Genomic DNA, 18,607 nt, shown 5'->3' with positions numbered 1-18,607 from the left:
AGCCACTGGAAAGTCGAGATCCTGCATGCCTGTCGACTAGTCCAGAGCTTGGTCCAAAAATCCTCCAGGAACTCCTGTGAGAGTCCCTGTATAGCCGCCAGTGCCCCGATGCAGCTGGAGAGACCATCCTCCTCGCCGTCAAAATATGTCGCCCCAACCGAATAGTATACTGGAAAAAGGTGATCTCTGTGGCCTCAAGAGATGCATAAGGATCATGCCACTCGTACTCGCCTGGGTCCCACTGGAGCCGGGCCAAGGGGCGTGCTGCATATGCCCATATGCGCCAATCAGAGTCCACATCTGTAGGGTCTGGGTCAATATGCCACTTCCGAGAAGCGGCGGCCACTACCCGTATCCTTTGAAAGATGCACTCTGCAACCAAAGGCGACTCCACCTCCACTCTCTGGAGTCTGCCCTCGTCCTGGATCTCATAGTAGAGGCATCTGCCATCCTCAGTGCAAGCTCTGACAGCAATCAGGATCTCCAACTGTGTAAAGGCTTCCATCCACCGTGGGGCCACGGGCTCGAGAGACGTGAACCACTCCTCTGTGAGTGCCTCCTGAATGTCATCTCTCATAATCAACCCCCCTCTGAAGTGACTCAGCCTCTCCACCTGGATCTCCTCTGGGAGACTGCAGAAGGCCTGCCAGTCTCCAAAACTACGTGCTGGGCCTGCCGCCAATGGTCCCCAGGCTAGACGCGGCCGAGAACCCAGCATATGACCCTGCTCTGTGCGAACCGCTGGGCTCCAGATGAGCGGCTGTCTGGCCCGCTCCTCATCACAAGAAGGAGGTCTCTGACGGTCTCAGCAACTCCCAAGCTCTCAGGATGCTCAAGGCAAATCTGTCCTCCCATCCTCTACTGAGGCCTGTCCTCCTCATCTCTATGAAGATCCATCGTATCTCTGGTGCCCAAGTGCCCGCGCCCCCTGCTGGGGGAGCCCGAGCCTGCAGCCGCTGCAAAAGAAGCTCTTTCCAAGGCTCAACGCCTGGAAGCAGCCCCCGAACAATAAGCTTCCCCAATAAGGCTCTACTCTGATCAACTGGATCTATAATGCCCAAGCCTCCCTGGGCCAACGGAAGTGTAATAACTGCCCAAGCAACCTTTGCCCTGGCTGGCTGACCATCCCGCCCAGACCAGAGAAAGCTCCTTATCAACCTCTGTACCTAGCTGATACAAGAGCTCGAGAAGATCCAGCAAGACGTAATGTACCACATGGTCGCTAAAAGCACCTGATTTGCCACCACCACCCTCCCAGCCAAGGATAGCCGAGCTGTACTCCAATACAAAAGCTTCTTCCGAATGCTCAGAAGAAGCGGGGCAATCTGCTGCTCAGGTGACAAATCTAGTCCAATCTGGCATCCCAAATATCGCACTGCTGTGCTAGGAGGAATCCATCTAAAACCCGGGTCTGGGCTCCATGCCAGAGTGGGAGCGCTACTGATCCAAAAGGCCACTGTCTTGCGCCAATTGATCAATGCTCCCGAAGCTGCACTAAAAACCTGGAGCGACTGCTCTGCCTGCTGAAGATTGGCCTCCTGGCCATGCAAAAATAAACCCGTGTCATCAGCAAACTCAGCATCGAGCAGGTCCTCCCCCCGGACTGGGAGCTGGAGTCCTCTCAAACCAACCTCCTCTGCCGTCAGATACATGCTCATAGCCTCAGCAAAGAAGAGAAAAAGAAACGGGGCGAGAGGACACCCCTGACGGACTGATCTGGTCAACTCAAAACTCGGCCCTCGTCCTCCTGCAATCAGCACCTGGCTACGAGCTGTGGAATATAGAGCCGCCACCCTTCGAATCCAACCTGGCTCAAAGCCCAGGCGAAGCATAGTGCCCTCTAAGAAACCCCAATCGACTCTATCGTATGCCTTCTCAAAATCGAGAAGCATCACGACCAAGTCCTCACCAAGAAATCTAGCTTGGGCCGTTGCCTCCCAGAAGGTGAAAATGTTGTCAAGGATACTACGCTCCTTGACGAATCCTGTTTGGGTAGCATGAATCAACTCCCCTAGGAAGGGCTGGATCCTCAAACTCAAGGCCTTTGCTAAGGCCTTGTAGACAGTATTGAGGATCGTAATAGGTCTCCAATGCCGAATATCATCTGATACTCCCTCCCCCTTGGGGATAAGAAAGATCAAGCCCTCTGAAAAGCTCTGTGGCATCACCCTAGTGTCCAAAACATACTGAAAGCCCCTACGGAGGCCTGGCCCCAAAAGGTCCCAATAGCGCATAAAAAAGGCAGGCGTCAATCTGTCCTCCCCTGGGCAACTATGGCGCGGAAGGACCCTCAAGGCCTCAGCAAGCTCAACCTCTGAGAGATGCTCACCCAGAACTGTACGCATACGATCTGTGACCCTCCTCTGCACATGGGCCCACACGGTCTGTCTACAAGCATCCCGAGCCTCAGTGGCTGGCTCCGCTGAAAGCAGGTCTCTATAGAACCCAGTGGCAATGGCTCTGATCTCCTCGGGCTCAGTAGCTACCGATCCGTCCGACCTCCCAAGCTGGCGGACTCCTGCTTGAGCATGGCGGGGTCCAGTAATCTCAAAAAACTCCCCAGTCACTTTATCACCAAGCTGCGTCCACTGAGAGGCCTGGCGACGATAGTAAAACTCATGTCTCTGCTCCTCTGCCTCTCTAACCTCCTGGCGTTGCCTGGCTCAGCTGGGACGCCACCCACTCACATGTAGGCTGTTGCTCCTGAAGGCGCTGAAGCGAAGCAAGGCTACGTCTTAGCCGACGCTCCCGCTCGCGAGTCTCTCCCAGCTGTGTCAAGGCTGCAGCGTGCAAAAAAGAGCTGAGCTCGATGAGTCCCTGGGCACACTGGCTTGCTGTATCGTGATCAGAGCTCTGACTATCATGCCATATCCTCTCAATGTCCTCAGCGAGACTAGGATCTGCAAGTACCCTCTCTGGGATCCTCAACTGCAAGCTGGTCTCCCGTGTCCTCTCCTCAAGTGTCAAAATAACTGGCGCATGGTCTGAAAAAGAGGTGCCAGCGAGAATGCCAATGGAGCCCCCTCGCTCCCCTAACCTGTCGCCCACATAGAAGCGATCAATCCGTGATAGATTAGCCCCTCCCTGCCGGCGATCCGACCGAGAGAAACTAAGACTCTCTTGAAAGCAGGAGAAGGCCTCATGCTGCCATGCATCAATGATCCTCAGTGTCATGCAAAATCACTCCCAAGCTGCAAGCTCCGTACCGTGCACTGTAACATGACTGCCTCCCACCCTATCGGTCGGGTCCTCAAGCATGTTGAAGTCTCCCCCGACACACCAATGTGCGGCCTCTGGCAATGCATCCGTAACCTGGGTCCAGAACTCTGCTCTGGCACTGGCATGGTTGGGCGCATAGACATTGAGCACGCCAAAGAGCTCATCATGCGTCCTCAGAATGACATACTGTGCTCTACCAGGCACAATGATCCCGCGATCCACAATGGCCTGCCGCCATACTTCCGCAATGACCATACATACTCCTCCTTGCCCACCCAAGGGGCCAAACCCTGCAGACCAAAAGGAGTCCCATCTACCAAGCATCACCGAACCATATCTCCGGATCCTGCTCTCACCCAAATGGTGCTCTTGCATCATCAAAATATCAATACTGCCCCCAACCAGGCATCTCTGAAGCTCCTGCCTCAAGCAACCACGATAACGTATATAATGTGCGCCGCCAAGGCCCTGTACATTCCATGAGATGATCCTCATGGATGACCTGCGGAGGTGGATGCTGTCTCAGCCGTACGGCGGGCCTTCGCAAGCGGCTTGGATGGAGAATAGTCCCCATCCGAGCGGCTACGAATCCGCCCACCCGGTGTGCTGCAAGAATCTCGGATTAGGCGCCAGTGGCTGTCCCCCATGGCGACTGCCTCCCGCTCAGACAGAGCAACCTCGTGTATGCATACATATCCAGGGTCGCGTGCTAAGTCTGCCACTATGCGAACGACCAAATGTCGAATCTGCTAAAAAAAGCCGTGTGAAGGAGTAATCAAAAGCCTCCGAGCGCTGTCTAGTGTCGAGACGACTCAGCCGACTGCGGATAGAGGATATCCGTGAAGTCCGAATCGGCATGGTAAGTCTCCTCTATGGTGCTCGAGCAAGGTCGGTGCTCAGAGCCCTCCGGACTGCAGGTGAACGCCAGGGGACTGCCAGGGCCTCCCGGGGAGCTGAGGCGAGGAGGGGGGGGAGGAGGGGGGGGAGAAGGGGGTGGAGAAGGAGCCGCTGCCGAAATCGGAGCGGGGACGGGAGGAGGCAAAGGTGGAAGCGAGGCGGGAGGGGGGGACGGGGGAGGGGGGGGTGGGGGCGAAGGAAGGGGTGCTGGCATCTCCTGGTCCTCAATCGGCGCTGGGGTCTCCTCCTGGAGGGGAGCAAAGCTGTTCCTCACTCACGGGAACCCAGTGATGCTGAGACTGTGGCTGCTGTGCATCGGTCTCTGGGCGTGCTGCTGTGGCTGTCTTCCTCGACGGCGCCCCTGTCCAGGCTGCCACTCCGAGGTCTCTGTAGGCTGAGCAGGTGTCCCGGAGGTGCCTGCCGAGCCGCATCTTTGGGCGGGCCATCAAGGGCCTGTTGCTGCGGTGAAGGTCGGGGTCTCCTGCGAGGGCAGGCCTTGGTTAGGTGGCCGACCTGTCTGCAAATAAAGCACTGGTTCGGGAGCCCGAGAACTCCACTCTCTGATCAATCCATCCCCCCCTATCCTAGGTAGCTGAATGACCTTCGGAAGGGAGGAGATGTCAGGAACCAAAACTCTGACCGAGGGTAGCCCAGCTGCTCTAGCCACCACTGAAGCTGCTGTGGGGCCAGTCTCGAGCACCAAGCCCACCAGTGCTCCTAGCCTCGAAAGGGGCGGAAGGTACTCGCGGCGGAGTCCAGGGAAGCAAACTGTAACATGGAAAAGGCGCTCTGCCTGCTCGGCTGCTGCTTGGTCAAAGCCATGCTGCGAGGGTCTGAAGAATGCCCGAGCGCCCCTGATGTCAAGGGGACTCATGGCTAGGACCTGGGCCACGCTCTGGGCTGTCTCGAACTCGATCTGGTAGTGTCCACGGCCCAGTAGCTGAACGTCCAGGATCTTGCCCACATCTGCAAGAAGGCGGGCCTGGAGAAGATCCCGGATCTCCTCTCTGCTGGGACGAGTGCTGACTTTACGACAGATGGTGGAATGTGTCTGGAGGCGTTCCACCTCTGCGGCGAGGCTCGCTTCCTCTTCTGGCGAAAGAGAAAGCCTGATGGGGGTATCCTCAGGGGTGGGCGAGGGGGCTGCGGAAGAGTCTCTCTGAGGTGGGGCAAGAGGAGCCTCCATCAGAGTCTGAAGCTATGGCGAAGGTGGAGCGAAAGCGGAGAGACCTGCAAGAACCGAGCAGCACACAAAGGGCGGAGGGGAGAGGCGGAAGGTAAAAAAAAAGAAGGAAAGAACCCCCGGGGGGCGGAAAAAACCAGAAAGAAGGGGAGGGGGGGGTAAGGTGGCGAAGAAAAAACCCTTGGGGGGGGGGGGGAAGCAGCGCGAAAGGAGGGGTGGGGGGAAAGAGAGGGCTGGCGGAGGGGGGCGCTGAATAGAGGAGGGGGGCGTAAAGGCGAGAAGATGGGGGCGGGCGCTTCAGCGCAAGAGAGCCAGGCGGAGGGGGGGCGCATAAGCGAGGGTAGGCGGGGGGGGGGGGGAAAGGGCGCGTGGGTGGGAAGGGGGGAGAGCGTGCAGGCAGCGCGAGCAGGGGGAGGAGAGCGGGAGCTTCAGCGAGCGGCAACCTTGCTCTCATGTTTCCATGTTCTTAGTATTCAACTTTATGAATTTCATTCCTTCTTAACCATAATAGATTAAGAAATGGTTTTATATGAGAATATCAAATTTTTATGAAAATACTCTTCTTTCATTTAATCTAATTTTGAAAAAATATCAATTTGGTGAATTATTCACATAAATATCTAAAGATATTCTTTCTACCACTTTAATTTATCAACTCTAATTCTCTAGGTAAAATTTTGGTGAAAATTCCTCTTTTGTCACCAAAAATTAATTCAAATCTTTCTCTACTTAAATACCATAAAAATTCTTCTTTTAACTAAATACCAATATCTATTTTTTTTAAATAAGCTTAAAATTCTCTTTTTTTCATTTAATGATTGGATTCTAATTGTCATGGAATTTCTCTTTTATCATAAAATAAATTTATCTATTTTTTTTAAATTAAATAAAATATCCATTAATTCAAATATGTCAAGAATTTCACTTTTACCATTTAAATGATTGAATTTCAAATGTCATGGGAATTCCTCTTTTATTATTTAAATTTTCTCATGCATAAAAATAAAGTCATCTAAAATTCTTCTTTAAATTTAAATAAAAATATCCATTAATTTAATTATGTCAAGAATTTCACTTTTATCATTTAAATGATTGAATTTCAAATGTCATGGAAATTCTTCTTTTATCATTTAAATTTTCTCATGCATAAAAATAAATTTATCTAAATTTTTTCTTTAAATTTAAATAAAAATATTTATTTTTTTAATATATCAAATTTTCTCTTTTTTCATTTAATTACATGGATCTCCATTATCATGGAAATTTCTCTTTTTGCATAAAAATAGAAATACTAAAAATTTTTCTTTTCTTTAATTAATTATTTATGTATAAATACTAACATTTAGTTTTCCATGAATGTGATAAAAATCATTCTTTTAGCATAGGATGACTAATCCTAGAATATGGTAGGAAATCCTCTTTTCACGTTATGTATAAAAATGAGTTATGTATTCATTTCTAAAATTTTTGCCATAGCTTTGCTGCTATTACTGCTAATTTTTAATATTTCTAGAAAGAATAAAGCTTTGTAATACAATTATGATAGAATAACTATGCTTAGACTTAAATCCAATTTATGGAATTAAATCATAAGTTTACCATAATTTTATTAGCATAAAAGCATAAAAAAGCCATTTTCTTAACCTCTAGCTTAACTAGCATAGAGTTTGATTTTTGAATTGAGAATTTATCAATGAGAAGCATCCATTTGAATAAAGAATTAGTCATAGGAATGACTATTCTTTTGGGAGAGAGATATACATAAAAAGCATCCTAATTAAGCATAAAGACTAACTTTTTTGTGATTAATCATTAGAATTCTTATAGAAAGTTTGATTTGCATTGAAAACAATTAATTTGAAACTTCTCAAGCTTGAGAGGGCTTGGGAAGTGAAATCTTTTGAGAATATCAATGAAAACCATGAAATTACTTCTTACCTCTAGATTTGCTTTCTTCTTTATCTTAGAAGGAAGCCCCCAATCAATCAATTGGTTTAGTGTGTTGAGAGGAAAGCTCCAAGAATTGTTGAAGAGAGAGAGAAGCTCCAATCTCTCCAAAAGTAGAGGATTTTTAAGAGAGAATAAAAAATATGAGTATTTTAATGTAATACTGTCATGGTATAGTTCACAGATGAGAATATAAAAAAATGAGGGTCTATTTATAGGTGAGGGAGGCCACTAACTGAGTCCAACTAAGTTCTAGAATTTTTCAGCTTCAGTTTAGCTAAATTTGGACATGATTTGGATCAGTTTAATTCAGGAGAGAGGAGAGATAAAAATATCTTAATATTTTTGAATTAAAAATCCTCCCACACATGTGAAGGAGGCGCCTATCTCAAAGGTCTCCCTCTCCTTACGAAGGTGTCAAAAATTGATCATTCCTTCAAAATATCTCATTTTTTTAGTAATATCTCTTACTTTTTGACTAATAAACCTTGTACTCAGTCAACTCTTTTATGTGAGCATTTACTCATTTTTGGGTTTTTTTTTAAATTCATTAGATTTATCTCATCCCAACACTTGGATTAATCTTATTGGTCCATTGGAACCTTAATTGGACCATAATCTATTTTTTTTTGAAAATCTTGATCCTTAGGCTAAGATCACTTATATCATTTTTAATTGATTCCTAATGCACCTCTTGGAGAATTTATTTTGAACTTCTGTTTCAGGAAAATATATTTTTGATATTTGTAGAATTTTTATATTCAAAAATATCTCAATATTGAATTATCTCTCTCTAGAATTTTTCTTCTCTCTAGACAAAAACAAGAAAAAATAACATTTTCTTGTATTTAGAAATAGAGAATGATTACAGGGGATTGAGGTAAAAGCTTATTCATTATTTAGACTGAGGAGGAATCGTACAATATGTGCTAGATTTAGAAGTTCATCTCCTTTCTGTACATGAGATTTGCAAATTGGGCGCTAAGGTGGAATTTACGGAGGACTCAGTGATTATTTAGGACCCTCTCACTGACAAGATCCTTTGGCAAGGCATTGAGGACCATGTCCTCTACAAACTCATGGCTCTTTACTCTCACATAGGTACCCGCACAAGCGATCTTTGGCATGCTAGATTTGGACATCTTCACTTGGAGGCCTTGCGGAAGGCTTTCCAGGAGGAGCTGGTGGATGGATTACCAGTTGTTGGCACAAGTGAGAGTCCTTGTCACTCGTCTCAAAGGGAAACAACATCAAGAGACCTTTTCAAAGAAGGCTACATGGCGAGCTACAACATCTTTGGAGTTGGTTCATGCGGATTTGTGTGGTCTGATGCGCACTTCGTCTCTTGGTTCTGCGAGTTATGTTTTTCTTTTAGTTGATGATTTTAGCCGGTATACCTGGGCCTATTTTCTCAAATCCAAAGATGAAACTTTCGACAGATTCCAAGCATGGAGAACCTTGGTGGAGAAACAGTTGGGACACTCTGTCTTGACATTACGAGTTGACATAGGAGGCAAGTTTACTTCTCGCGAGCTTAACCAATATTGTGAGTTGCATGGCATTCACTGGGAGTTTGCCAACACAGGTGAGAACGATGTGGTGGAGAACCGTGATTGAGATGGCTCTGACAATGGTGGAACATTGGAGTCTTTCTCAAAAGCTTTGGGTGGAGGCGGTTGCTACTGCTGTTTATATTCCTAATTGGTCCCCTACTACTGCCGTTCCAAGACTGATCCCCTTTCAGGCTTACCTCGGTAGAAAACCCACAGTTTCTCATTTTGGGTTTTTGGATTAGATGCATTTGTTCATGTACGTGATGGTGACAGGAGAAGCTAGACGCTAAGTTCAAGCATCATATTTTGGTGGGTTACAACTTAGAATCCAAAGGTTATCGGCTCTACAATTGTGCAACCTCGAAGATCATCGTTAGCAGAGATGTGGTAGTTGATGAGACTTCATCTTCCATTGCAGAGGGGGACTTCTTCATCTTCAGAGCTGATTCGACTTAGCCTCTCCTTGGTTCCTGGCTAGATCCTCCTGTTCCTCTTCCTCGACTTGATCTGGCACGTCCTCAAGCACCTTAGGTGGAGGAATCATTCAACATTGATCAGGAGAAGGAGATTTCGGTGGATGCTCACATTAGGCTTCATCTTAGGAGCAAGGTTCGACTTCTGAGGGGGATCTCGTATTCCCAATTGGTTGTACCATACATTGCGGGACACAGTTGCCTTCACCTCGAGCAGGGGGTCCCCGTCGATTGAAGTGGTTGCGTACCACGACATCATCTTACGAGAACCTGTGTATCAATTATGCATTGATGTCACGCTTCCAGAAGGACTCGGAACCTACTCATATTGGGAAGGCACTTTTCAAACCGACTTGAAAGCAGGCCATGGAAGTGGAGCTTGACTCTATTGAACGGAATCAAACTTGGGAGCTGGTTCCTAGACCGGCAAAGCGGAAGGTGATTGGTGTCAAGTGGGTCTATAAGACCAAGTACAAATCGGATGGGACTCTTGATAAGCACAAGGCCAAGCTTGTGGCCAAAGGCTATTCTCAGAAAGCTGGCGTGGATTTTAATGATACCTTTGCACCGACTGTGCAGATGGCGACCATACGATTGTTGTTGCACACTCTCATTGGCCCATCTTTTAGATGGATGTCAAGTCAGCATTCCTCAACGGGGAGCTAAAGGAGGAAGTTTACGTGGAACAGCCCTCGGGATTTCAGGTTCTTGGCTACAAAGGTATGGTCTATAGGCTGAAAAAGGCTTTATATGGTTTGAAACAAGCCCCCAAGGCTTGGTATGAGAAGATTGATGCTTTCTTTTAACATAAGGGTTTCACAGCGGTTGATCCAAATCTCTACATTTATCTTGAGAAAGGGTTATATACCCTCATCATTCTCTATGTGGCATTTGTGGTTTGCCTAGCACCATTACATCAGACAGAGATTCCAAGTTTACCTCGTATTTCTGGAGGGCATTATTCGAAAACTTTGGAACTAAGTTACAGTTGTCAAGTGCATTTCATCCCCAGACAGAAATCTATAACCAGTTGGCCTTTGATGTTCTCGAGTCATATTGTCATGACCAGCAATCCAAATGGGAACATTATCTTCCATTGGTCCAAGCTATCTTGAACGATACTCATTCATCCAGTGTCGGACGGACTCTGTATGAAGCAGCCTTTGGTCGCCGTTTCTCTTCTCTTTTGACGAGATTGGTGTCTCCATCTCTTGAGGCTAATAAAATGACGGAAACATTTTCCGAAATCATTGAGTCAGTCAAGGACCGCTTGACCAAAGCACATGAAGCTTGTAACAGACGGGCAAATAAGTCTAGACGAGATGTCCACTTTAAGGAAGGGGATTGGGTCTATCTGCGCATCATGAAACAAAGATTGAAACAAGTGGGCAAACATTGTCCCAAGCTTTCATTCTGTAGTTTTGGACCTTTCTCGATAGTTAAAAAGATAAGTGATGTCTCCATGAAGTTAAAGTTGCCTAACAATTGGACGATGCATGATATTTTTCATGTTTCTTGGCTAAAACCATATGTTGGACCAGAAGTTTTTGATCTTTCAGATGAACATCAGCCAGACGTGGTAAACGAAGTAGAAGTCAATGAGCCTGAGCAAATCCTTCTTCATCGTTGGAAGCATGGTTCCGGCCGATGGATACATCAGTTCTATACGAAGTTCCGAGATTGAGGTACCCGCAAAGCCGTTTGGCTAGACGAGGAGTTCTTTCAAGAGTACCCCCAGTTGTTGGTGGACTACTTGGAAGCCATGAACTTGCCGCCAAGCTAAGCGGAGGGAATGTAAGATGCACTCTGCTCTATAGTGCATGGTGACAAGATGGCTCATTATCATCAGTGCAACATTATACATTATTAGTACCTTTTAGGATGATAATTGTTGTACGAGGATAAGTCAGGCACGAGCTATGTAGGTCATTCTCAGCCTTAGACAGACAGTCAGTCAGTCAGTCCAAGTCCCTTAACCCACTTGAAGAGATGCATTCATGCATGTAGAGTTAGTAGAAGCCTTAGAGTTTGCATCAGGACATGTGTGCATTTATGCATAGCATTCATCCCATATGCATGTAAACAACCAGACCATTGCAGAAGCCTTCAGATATCATCTAGCAGTCCTCATCAGAATTTATCTAGTATTATTCCCATAATTTACAGCATTTATTGGGCATTTTTACATCATTTATATATTTTTGCCTGGACAGATGCAGTTGGCCAGCTCTGTAGCCAGCCGACCAGCATCCCTTGTCCATATAAATAGCTGAGCATGTAGTCCTTTCATTCATTCATATCATAATCAGCATTGCAAAACTCAACGCTTGGGGCCTTCAGCACAAGGAGCATAAGTGATTGCAGAATTCAGCACATCAGCCTTCAGCGTTTTCCTCATCAGCATATAGGAGCATCAACGCTTGAGCAATTCAGCCTTCATGCAGTAAAACGCAGCATCTACAGCATTCAGCCTTCAGTACCCCTTGTGTTTTCAGCATTCATATAGTTTTCAGCATCCTTATATGCATTGTTTTGCTACAGCCACTTGGAGAAGGTAAAACTTAGCATTCATACTCATTTTCAGCATTCATACATAGTCTAGAATAGTCCCAATCAGCCCCTTCTCTTAGCCTTAGATTTGCAGCCTTCCTATATCCATTGGGAAGAGTGCATAGGCTCGAGATTGGTCATCATTGGTGCTTCTACAGTCGTGTACAGTTCAGCCCGACTCTTGGTCCTCCGAGATCTTGCGTTTGGCTTATCGTCATCAGTCCACCGTCAGTCTCTTCAAAGTAATAAAGCAAATACTATTTTGGTAACAGGATAGGGGGCCCTTCAGTGGGTAATTTGGGACCCCATATGGTGTACACAGAAGACGGTGTGAGCATTTGTGTGACAGGATCCTCAAATTACGAATACTTCCGCTGCATGTTACAACACCTTCACAATCGTCGAAGGTCATCAAGTCAAGATTTTTGAGGCCAATATCCCAAAGATAGCCTTTCGAACAGAACGAGGGCATTATGAGTTTGTGGTCATGCCTTTTGGTTTGACCAATGCACCAACGACATTCAACAAGACGATGTCACGAGTCTTCGCCTTACTCATCGGTATATGTCTTTTCATTTTTTTGGATGACATTCTTATTTTTCTGCCACCCCTATAGGGACATGCGGCAGCCTATTGGAGGTCTCTGAGGTGTTGGCAAGAACCCCTGCATAGAGGCAGCCCGATGTAGCTCTAGGCATGTACATCCAGAGAGGACAACCAAGCTGTGGATTCAGCAAGAACCTTTTGTATGCATAATAGATAAGCATGCATGAACCAAATGTAAGTCTAGATCCAAGAACCATTGTATGTATTCATCTTTGGAATATAAAATAGATAAGGGTTTCATATATTGTCTTCTGTGTGTTTGCTAAACATTGGTTTACACATGCTTAGGTTGCCCTCAACTGTCCCAAACCTCCACCTTTTTACACCTTGCTGATTTACTACTGATTATACCCAAACTCTAACCCTAATTACACACATGCTTACACTAACTACCGTGTACAAGTGTCCTCAATTGTCATGGCACATGTGTCTCAGGACTACATAGTACATAGATACACACATGGGTGTGCACACACACATGTATGGATACATTTACCTAGATACATACATACATACATATGCATGTATGTATGTATGTATTGAGGCATTGGAGAAGCAACTACAATCAATGTGCATACGTGTATATACGTGTGTGTGTGTGTACATACACACATACACCCCCCCCCCCCTCCCCCCCCCCCACACACACATATATATATATGGATTTATGTATGTATGCATATATATGCATGTATGTATATGTGTGTGTGTGTGTGTATGTGTATATGTATGTATGTGCACACGCACATGCACACACATGGACGCCCGCACACACACACACACACACATGGATGTATGGATGTGCGAATTATATATTATATGGCTATGTATATAAGCAGTAGTAGGCTAACCACATTATTTCAGTCCACAATCTTGATGTGCATCCCTCTTTTTGGTTCCAGAGACTTGAGTGATAGAATGCAGCAGGTCTTTCATGACATTATCAAGGAAAGGGGGATTGACGCCAGTCTAGCAGATCTTGTAATGGACCATCTATCATCGAAGTATCAAGAGGAGTATCTTCGGTGGGTGCAAAATATTCGAGCTTTCTTGAAGCGAAAAGGTAAGTTTTTGATGTTTTTAGTACATGATCTTGCAGGCAAGCATGCGTTCTTTTTTAAATTAGAATTTATGGTCTATGATTGGGCCCTCTACTGTCTTTATCAATCATGTATGGCTGCCCCACCTAGGTCCTGATACATAGCTTTATATTTGTGAGAAGTTGCTGTTTTTCTTGCTCTGAGATTCAGATTGTGAAGAAAGTTGCTGTTTTTCTTGCTCTGAGATTCAGATTGTGAAGAAAGTTCTCAGTTTTCTTTCTTGGATCACAAGCTAGCCCTAGCAGCCGTAAATTTGCAATTCCTAGCTGTCATTTAGGTGGTGATGATACCCATGAAACTATGTTCTGATCAAGATGTGTGACAAACACCTAATAGGGGGTCTTGTTGTCCCCCGCAAGCGGGGGGGGGGGGGGGGGTGCGAGAGAATTTTTACTCGACCTCTCACATAAACCAGTATCTTAGAAATAGAAAAAGCTAGCCTAGCTCAAAATCAGTAAATAATTTTCCAAGGCCAATGCAAAGAAAGCGAAAAATTTTACTTTAGACAGAACACTTTTAAGTAAATAAAAAGAGGAATTAAGAAGCTTCAAAAGTCCTTCCTAGAATGGCTAAATCAATAGAATCTGTAATGAGACTTAAGCCAACTTACAGATGGAGGCTTGGCAGAGAGCGAGCTTGGTCAAGGGAACTTCTTGTGTCAAACTCTCTTAAAAACTGATATTCTCTGACTAGCCTTCTACAAGTAGCTCCTCCCATCTTCACTGCCACTACAGCTGTTGTTGCTCAACCTAGCCCAGCGCAGCTCCTCCACCACCACCGCCCCCGCCACTCAGGCCAGCTTAGCTCCTCCTCCACCGACTCCGTGCATATTTGAATGAGTGTATGTTGGGATACTTTAAGCTTGCAGATCATGCTTGTTAAGCCTTTGAGCCTTTTGAGCCACGCTCACCTCTGAGCCATGCTTACTAGCCTATGGTTTGTAGCGGGGACCATGTCTTGTTTCTTTGCCAGTGTTGGAGTACAAGGGACTATTGAAAGCTATCCAAACATTACCTTCATCACTCCGAAGGGGGGTTTGTTGGGCATTTCAGAGTGTAGTAGTGTGTCCATTAGTGTGAACACCCCCTTCAGGTGTGAACGACCCTTATTAAGGTCTAGGTCAGGAGATGAGGCTTGATGCCGATATCATTGTGTTGTGCAATCTCTCTCCATTGTGCTCCCCCCACCTCTCTCTCTCTCTCTCTCTCTCTCTCTCTCTATCTGCACCATTGTCATGGCTTGAGCTTCCAACTTGCACTCTACTCTTACACACCTATCATGGTATCTGTCATCCTCCATAGCTGCATGTGTGATCGTGAATGCCAATAAGAGGGAGGAGGGGATTCGCCCCCCCCACCCACCCCCACCCACCCACCATCTCTGCTTCCCATGCAGTACCCCCGACTCCCTACAGCCCTCATTGTTTCTCCTTGTGTGTGTGTACGCAAGTCGTGGCAAAGCTCTAGCACCAGCACCCCTTGGGAAATTTGTTATCTGGGAAACGCTATTTTCTCCTTGTAGGGGTGCTGTTTCTGAAGTTTCTCATAACTATGCTTTTGTTGGTAAAGCAAACTTGTGATTTGAACCAGGACTCTTTGGTTCCCAATTTTGAGGAGTTGTCTTTTAAAAGACACCTCAAGGTTTATCGTAAAGTCTTGACCTTTGATTATTTAAGCATTGCCTCGTCAAGCTCGACCAATTAATAGGAGAAATATTGTTGGAGCGAATAGACTATTTGTTGGTATTAGGGCACACTGGCACAGTCATTTTTCCTAAAAAGTCAAAATCTGATTCTCTAGCATGTGTCATATATATCAGGCACAGATTGGCCTGGAGTCATTCGTGTCAGTTCACCTGCATGAGAATTGATTTTCAGTTTAAGTCTTGCCTGAGGCTTTGCATGTTTGAAATTCAAAAGGCTTTTGATGAAGTGGTTAGTATGAGCCAATAACCTACAAAAATAGAGCTTAAGTTATTCAATGTCCTCAGTCGATCCGTCATTTGGTGCAATGGTGCAACATTGAAAAAGCTTTGTTTTTTTATATATAACCAAAATAAGGTCCTGGAGCTGGTCCTATTTTGAGTTCTAATCCTGATTCTTGTTTTCTTTTGTACCTACTTGGGGAAGATTGAAGATTGAGGCTGGTCCAAGGATGAAGGACCAATCATCATCTGTACAAAGGAGCATTGTTTCCATATACATTAAAGGACCAAGAGCTGGAGGACAGGAAGGATAATGCTGTGTGGTCTTGTCCTGCTTAGACTCTTGTATGTTTTAACGTCAATCTTTGATCTTGCCCATTGTTTATAGCAGAGCACGTTGGTCTTGAACAGGCAATGTTCTAACCTCTAGGCATGGGGAGCTTTACTGACTCCCTGCTTCGTGAGTCGGTTTCAGGTTACTACATTTCATAAGGGACAGAATTTTGCAGAGTACCTCATTAGGGTACCCCAATTTTGATTGTAGTTGGGGCCTTGATTTGCTTCAAAGCTCTAAGCATCTCTTTCTACTTGAGTTTTGACTATGCCCTTTCAGCGGTATTGAAACATTCAGTGCCCATGCCTTGACACAGAACATCAAATACTGGTTTGCACTATGTTGCCCATTCGATCTCACTAGAGTAGGGTAAAAGAGTCTTGCAAGGTGCTAGTCTGTAATTTGTGGCCCCTTCGAGGGTGTTGCATGTTGCAGGTGCCCAACTTCTCTAAATACAAATGCATGTTTATCAGCTGGCCGTAGCTCAGTCGTTAAGGTGTTTGGTTGATGTACCCGAGGTTATGGGTTCAAACCCTGCTGGCTACCCCGGATGATGCTATCTTGTAATGTTGCCCGCGGGTGTGTGTGGTGTGTGGTGTTTGTAAAAGGGCATGTGGGGCCCTGAGAGGAGTCCTCTCATCAACTAGGAATTAGTTGCACATAAAAAAAAAACAACTTACAAATGCAAACCCATATGTTTCATCCACACACATGTTTGGCTATGCATTCTAGTAATCACTTTCAATTATGTGCATGTTTGTGGTAGTTAATATGATCTTATCTTTTGAGGGTGCATATACCCCAGCAAGTATTGAGGAAAGAATCTTTGTTTTGTGTGTTTATCCTTCCCAATTGCTAAAGAAAACTATTAAAAAAACAAGAATATTCTCATGTATTTTTGTGGTGTGTTTGGTGGTTTTCTTGTCTACTTTTTTATTATGTTTTTTTATAAGTGCTTAGAGAGCCGGGGCATCTTTGCTATCAAAATCACATGGGACTTGCACCTGGCCTAACTATGAGGCATTCAGTTCACTATAATGGGTGCCAACCCCAAGTGGCAATGTCCATCTATTGGTCACAGTGGGGGGCTTGAACTCCGGTTCTTTTCCGGCGGAGACTTCAATGACCTATGCACTCCACTAGTGACCCGGGGTAAGTTTTGGTTAGTATAGGTGTATGTTTATTGGTATATAGTTTACCTTGTTTGGGTTTGTTTAGGGCAAGGCTTATTGTGTGGTTTCACTTGAAAGGCTCTCTGTGTGAGGTATATAGTTTACCTTATTTGCGTTTGTTTAGGACAAGGGCTTATTGTGATTTTTCTTGAAAGGCTCCTTGTTTGAGGAAGAGTTGAGTAGTGATTCGAGCAAGAAGTCATGGGCAATTGATTGCATGCCATTATTGATTTTTAAGTGTAACAAGCAGCCTTTTTCAAACTCCTTGATCGCCTAAGGTGGCTTAGAAGTAAGCATCTTCCATTGAACTTACTTATGTAATTTATAATATAAATGGCAATTCTTGCTTTATGTTTGTCAAACTTATGGACCTGCTTTCTTTTGCTTTCAAGGACATGCTAGAGAAGCAAGAGTTCACAAGGAAAACTATTTTTTCAAGCATTTGAAATCTTTATATGTTGCCATGTTTTGAATCTTCCTATAGAGCATGGAGGGTGACCTTTCAAAACCAAAGAAGGAGTTCATATCTCTTGAGGTTCCTCTCGCTCTTTTGACTTTCATGTTGACTCCATTGCGGAGGAGCTAGTGGAGGCTTTGATGGCACTATGTAGGGGCAATGCATAGTAGAGAACGGGCTTTCGATTTCCTTATTTCAACATTGGGCTCTTGGTTTCCTTATTTCTCTGACACTGGGATCTCATGGAAGGCGGTTTCAAAGCTTCCTTAAATGAGATTATGATCATGGGAGCTATACCAGAGAGGCTATTAGAGTCTGATCCTTTTGATTCCCAAGGAGGGTGGTGATAGATTGAAGATTCGGCAGTGGAGACCTGTTACATTCCTAGGGGCCGCTTATAAAATTCTAGCCAGAGCCATTAGCCGGCGACGGCAACACTTCCTCCCCGACTTGATTCATGGCGCATAGACGGGCTTCGTCCAGGATCGGAGTATTCTCGACATCATCTTCACTTTTTCGGATGCGTTCACTTTGGCTAGGTTGCGGTAGTAGGATCTTATTGTTTTCTTTCTGGATTTTGAGAAAGCCTCTGACAGAGTGGACCGGGGCTTTCTAGAGGGGACGATGTGCAGGATGGGATTTTCGGAGGAGTGGGTTCGAGGTGGTCTGGACCTTACTTGGCTTCACATAGCCAAGTTCTCATTCAGGGAACCAGAGATGACAAATTTTCTCTCTCGCTAGATCTGACAAGGCTATCCATTGGGACCTTATTTATTTATTTTTGTAGCCGAGGCCATGAGTAGTTTCCTCTCCGCTCAGGAGTAGGGCTCAAAGGACCATGTCTTCCCATCCGATCGCATGAGGAGCTACTTGATTCCAAGGTTGCCAATGAACAGCAACATACCTATCTGGAGATGGGGGGAATATCTAGAGATTCATCGAGGCAATAGAGATCTTTCGTCGTGCATCTAGAGCCCACATCAACTGGCACAAGTTGTGTGGATTTTGGGTTGGCTTATTGCCCGCCCCGACTTGGCGTCCAGTTGAGGCTTTTTAGTGGATCTCGACGGGCACTCCAGTTCGTTCTTGAATGCTAGGTGGGCATCGATATCTCCTCGGAGCAATAGCTAGCCCCTCTTCCTTTGAGCATTCAGAAGAAGCTTTTATATTGGATTTCGGCCAAGCCTTCCTTA

General features: G+C 45.5%; 1 protein-coding gene across 3 annotated transcripts in view; it reads left to right on the top strand.

The window, feature by feature from the left end:
- The window catches only part of LOC147627614 (uncharacterized protein At2g39795, mitochondrial-like), a 57,237-nt gene extending 40,746 nt beyond the window's left edge, over positions 1 to 16,491 (top strand). Inside the window, exons 3-5 of one of the 3 annotated variants that reach the window (XR_015268268.1) lie at positions 13,331 to 13,491; positions 15,657 to 15,796; positions 15,927 to 16,491. Coding sequence is in view for 2 of the 3 variants with exons in the window: in XM_086814523.1 (XP_086670649.1) it covers positions 13,331 to 13,491; positions 15,657 to 15,661 (166 nt within the window). In the remaining variant the exon portion in view is untranslated. Of the gene's footprint in view, positions 1 to 13,330; positions 13,492 to 15,656 lie in introns of all 3 variants that reach the window. The other 2 variants (XM_086814523.1, XM_086814524.1) reach the window with 2 other exon arrangements.
- Positions 16,492 to 18,607: the final 2,116 nt, after the last annotated feature.

This window comes from Cibotium barometz, chromosome 20 (genome assembly GCF_041138505.1).
Source record: "Cibotium barometz isolate CiBa-2024 chromosome 20, ASM4113850v1, whole genome shotgun sequence".
Classification (NCBI taxonomy): domain Eukaryota; kingdom Viridiplantae; phylum Streptophyta; class Polypodiopsida; order Cyatheales; family Cibotiaceae; genus Cibotium; species Cibotium barometz.
The sequence above is the reverse complement of the archived record's forward strand: the minus strand, read 5'-3'. Positions and strand labels throughout refer to the sequence as shown.